The following is a 3,498-nucleotide window of genomic DNA, read 5'->3' as shown; positions in this document are numbered from 1 at the left end:
TTAAAATTAAAACAGAAATTTGACTTTTGAATTTTGAAATTTAATCTCTAGGAATTGCTTTGTTGCATACTTGATAGCTGGGATGAGATTTTTCCCCTTAAAAAAAATCCATATCTACGTTTACCTCGTAAAACTACAAATGACACGGCTCTACACATTCTGTTAATTACAAGCAGCATACAGCCAACGTACACGTACAAATAAGAATATTAGGGAGAGAGAGAGAGAGAGAGCGTGTGGCCCAGCTGCTAAAATCTATGGCTGACCAACTTTGAAATGAAGAGATAAAGAGATAGAAAGCTTGCAAAAGAGAAAGAAGGGAAAAGGGTTGGTGGTTAGAAATGGAGAGATAATATTCTCTTTAGCTTTCATGGGTTTTTGGTTTTTTCTTTCGAAAATCAAGCAAAAGTCCTCTAAAGATCTCTGTAAGTAGAAACCAAAGTTTAAGATTATTGGTTTCTGGGTGCTTTGAGATTCAAAGTTTTGTGTTTTCTTGTCATTTGGAACAATCTGATAGTTCTAAGATTTGAATAATAGCCAAGATTTATCTGTTTGTATTTGGAGAAACCTTTTGTTTCTTTTGGATTCTAGCAATCTCCCTTAAGCTTCAGTTTTTCATTAAAAATGATGTCTGATGATGTATTTTCTCTTCCTTCTTCCGCCAAAGCTTTCCCTCAACAACTTGCAGAACCAAACCCTAACCCTAAATTAAATGCAAACCCTACTTCCAAGAAGAGGAGAAATCTACGGGGAACACCAGGTAATTATATATTAAGTTTTGTGTATATCTTGTTATAGATCAAGTCCTAATTCTGACTGACGCATATTAGAAACAAATGACAAGGCCCTTAGATTTATTGTGATTCACTCTCAATATAAGAGCCACGTCTACTTTGCCACACGGTCATATAAATTCAATAGTTCAATTGTCTGATGAATATGATTTTTGTTTTGGTTAAATTTTAACAGATCCAGATGCAGAAGTTATTGCTCTTTCACCAAAAACACTCATGGCCACAAACAGATTCATCTGTGAAATCTGCAACAAAGGTTTCCAAAGGGAACAAAATTTGCAGCTCCACAGAAGAGGCCACAATCTTCCATGGAAACTCAAGCAAAGGGCTAATAAAGATCAGATAAAAAAGAAGGTCTACATATGCCCGGAAAAGACCTGCATCCATCACGACCCATCCCGGGCTCTCGGGGACCTCACCGGCGTCAAGAAGCACTTTAGCAGAAAACATGGAGAAAAGAAGTGGAAATGTCAGAAATGTTCAAAGAAATATGCTGTTCAATCTGACTGGAAAGCTCATTCTAAAACTTGTGGGACTAGGGAATATAAATGTTACTGTGGAACACTTTTTCCTAGGTGTTTAATTTAATTCTACTGTTTATGCTTCTTGTTTGGGAATATTTGTTCAAAGAAATAATTATTTGTTCACTAATACAGGAAAGATAGCTTTATTACACACAGAGCTTTCTGTGATGCCTTAGCCGAAGAGAGTGCAAGATCAGTTGTAGCCACTAATGTGAGCTCCAGAAATGATTTGAATGGAGATCTGATGAGCCGTCAACAAAATTTGGCTCATGGGTTTTCTGGAATTCCGCTTCTTGGGGCTGGTTTTAGATCAGATTATACCGGTATGGCCCCCGCCGGGAATTCTGATCAGCAGAAGCCTGGATTATCACTTTGGTTGGATCAAGTGAATTCTCAACTCAATCCAGTTGATCCAAATTCAAATCTTTTCATGCCTAATATGATGCAAATGGCATCGGATAACAATGTTTCTGACTCGTCTAATCAGTTTTCATGGCTGGAAAGAACAGCAGCCTCTGCAAATTACACTTTATTTCCACAAGAAGGCCTAAAGGAGGAGGCAGTAATTAGCAAAGGAGCTGAATCTCTTTCTTCTTTATACTCTGATACTAAAAACGTTCACTCAAACTCTTCAGCTTCTACATCAATGTCTGCAACTGCAATTCTGCAAAAGGCAGCTCAAATGGGATCAACTGAAAGTACTCCAACATTCTTCAGAAATCCCTTGAATAAAAGTGAATTGCACCAGGTTTTCAAACAGCAGGCACCAACAAATACTACTGCAATTAACGGCCTGGATCAATCTATTCAAAGAAGTGGAACAGCAGAAAACCAACAGGGTTCTGCTAACTTGCATTCAGGGTTCAGAGATTTTCTCGGCATGAGCGGAGAAGGTGGCGCCGTCCCATTCTTCCCACCGGAGCTGGCGAAATTTGCTTCCATGAGTTCAGCCATGGGATTGAGCCACTTCTCAAGCAATCACTAGTTTTTTTATGCCAGGTATGGTAACACGACAGTATGAAACGTTACTTTATGGTCCCGTGTTGTAACACGTAATAATAACGTAAGGTACATCACAATCTTATCACAATCTTGCACTTCAATATGCCTCTTTGTGTTGTGATCAAAATCTATTTACATGATATTGATTTCAGATGGCACGAATGGCCTTAAAAAATTATAAAAGAGTGCCGGCCTCAAAGGGCGATCGAGAATTCGTGATAAATGAAAGTTTGTTTGGTATGTAATCAAAAGACTCGTGAATTTTTTACAGAAGTTGCGTGTGGTCAGATGCCATTTGAATTGTATCTATGTCAAAGGATAAGATGTCTTGAAATAGATCGAGCCATTATTTGAACTCCATCATTGTTTATAAAGATAGAAAGAAGTGATCAATCACCTTCTCTTATAATTTAGTCCCACTTTCGAATAGATAAAAATTAGATTTTTGTTAGATTTTGATAAAAATTGATAAAATAGGTGATTGAAAGTTGTGAATTTCATGAAATGTTTAACTAAAATTAATTATTGATTTTGACTTAAATTATAATATAACGTTTTAGCCAAACTAAACATGAATTTAGTTAATACTTATTTGCTTTAGCATTTATGAGAATTTGAAAATCATGGATGTTGACTTCTGCATTCAACTTTTTACTTATAATTAGAATTTAGAAAACACAAGTTAAAAACTTTAGAATTGCAGCAGGAATGTTAGGTAATCCAAAAAAAAATTGCTTCGACTAATGAGAAATTTTTTTGGAATCCTCATTTTTGTCTTATTCTTTTGTTTGTAACTCTATTTTCCATACCTACTTTTTGTTGATTTAGTATTCTAATAAAAAAGTTGTAGAAGTATACTCTCGTCCTATGAAATTGTTGGAGCTACCAAGCTTCTTGTTTTTATGCCAAGTGAATGTTTTAAGTTGTATAAAAGTAAATTAAACATATTTTTTCAAATATATTTGACTTTTTTAAGTTAAAAAAAAGGTATAGTTCATGCAATAAGTAACATAGATTTTAATAAAAGATAAAAAAAAATTCTTTTATAACTTATATAATAATGATTGAATTACTGCAATTAAATGCTTTTTTATGTAGGGATGGCATGGGTTGAGTTGCGTCGATTTTTTCCCAATCCAAATCCAACCTAACATGGTTAGTTGATCTGAAATCAAACC

General features: G+C 35.1%; 1 protein-coding gene across 2 annotated transcripts; it reads left to right on the top strand.

The window, feature by feature from the left end:
- The first annotated feature begins 238 nt into the window (after nucleotides 1–238).
- On the top strand, nucleotides 239–2,716 carry LOC111374037 (protein indeterminate-domain 9-like). 2 transcript variants are annotated; one of them, XM_022996660.1, is made up of 4 exons: nucleotides 239–760; nucleotides 970–1,369; nucleotides 1,451–2,317; nucleotides 2,473–2,716. In XM_022996660.1, the coding sequence occupies exons 1-3, from the start codon at nucleotides 625–627 to the stop codon at nucleotides 2,301–2,303; spliced, it is 1,389 nt and encodes a 462-aa protein (XP_022852428.1). In that variant the 5' UTR covers nucleotides 239–624; the 3' UTR covers nucleotides 2,304–2,317; nucleotides 2,473–2,716. The 2 variants fall into 2 exon arrangements, with proteins under 2 accessions (XP_022852428.1, XP_022852427.1); XM_022996659.1 differs by having other exon boundaries at nucleotides 1,451–2,678.
- Nucleotides 2,717–3,498: the final 782 nt, after the last annotated feature.

The sequence above is a fragment of the Olea europaea genome, unplaced genomic scaffold, assembly GCF_002742605.1.
Source record: "Olea europaea var. sylvestris unplaced genomic scaffold, O_europaea_v1 scaffold1197, whole genome shotgun sequence".
NCBI lineage: Eukaryota > Viridiplantae > Streptophyta > Magnoliopsida > Lamiales > Oleaceae > Olea > Olea europaea.
The sequence above is the reverse complement of the archived record's forward strand: the minus strand, read 5'-3'. Positions and strand labels throughout refer to the sequence as shown.

What these genes read in the sequence shown, in the direction of transcription:
- LOC111374037 (XM_022996660.1), top strand. Translation starts at nt 625, where the DNA reads ATGATGTCTGATGATGTATTTTCTCTTCCTTCTTCCGCCAAAGCTTTC. An exon ending in AAATCTACGGGGAACACCAG is followed by an intron (nt 761 to 969) that starts GTAATTATATAT and finishes AAATTTTAACAG; the next exon opens with ATCCAGATGCAGAAGTTATT. An exon ending in TGTGGAACACTTTTTCCTAG is followed by an intron (nt 1,370 to 1,450) that starts GTGTTTAATTTA and finishes TCACTAATACAG; the next exon opens with GAAAGATAGCTTTATTACAC.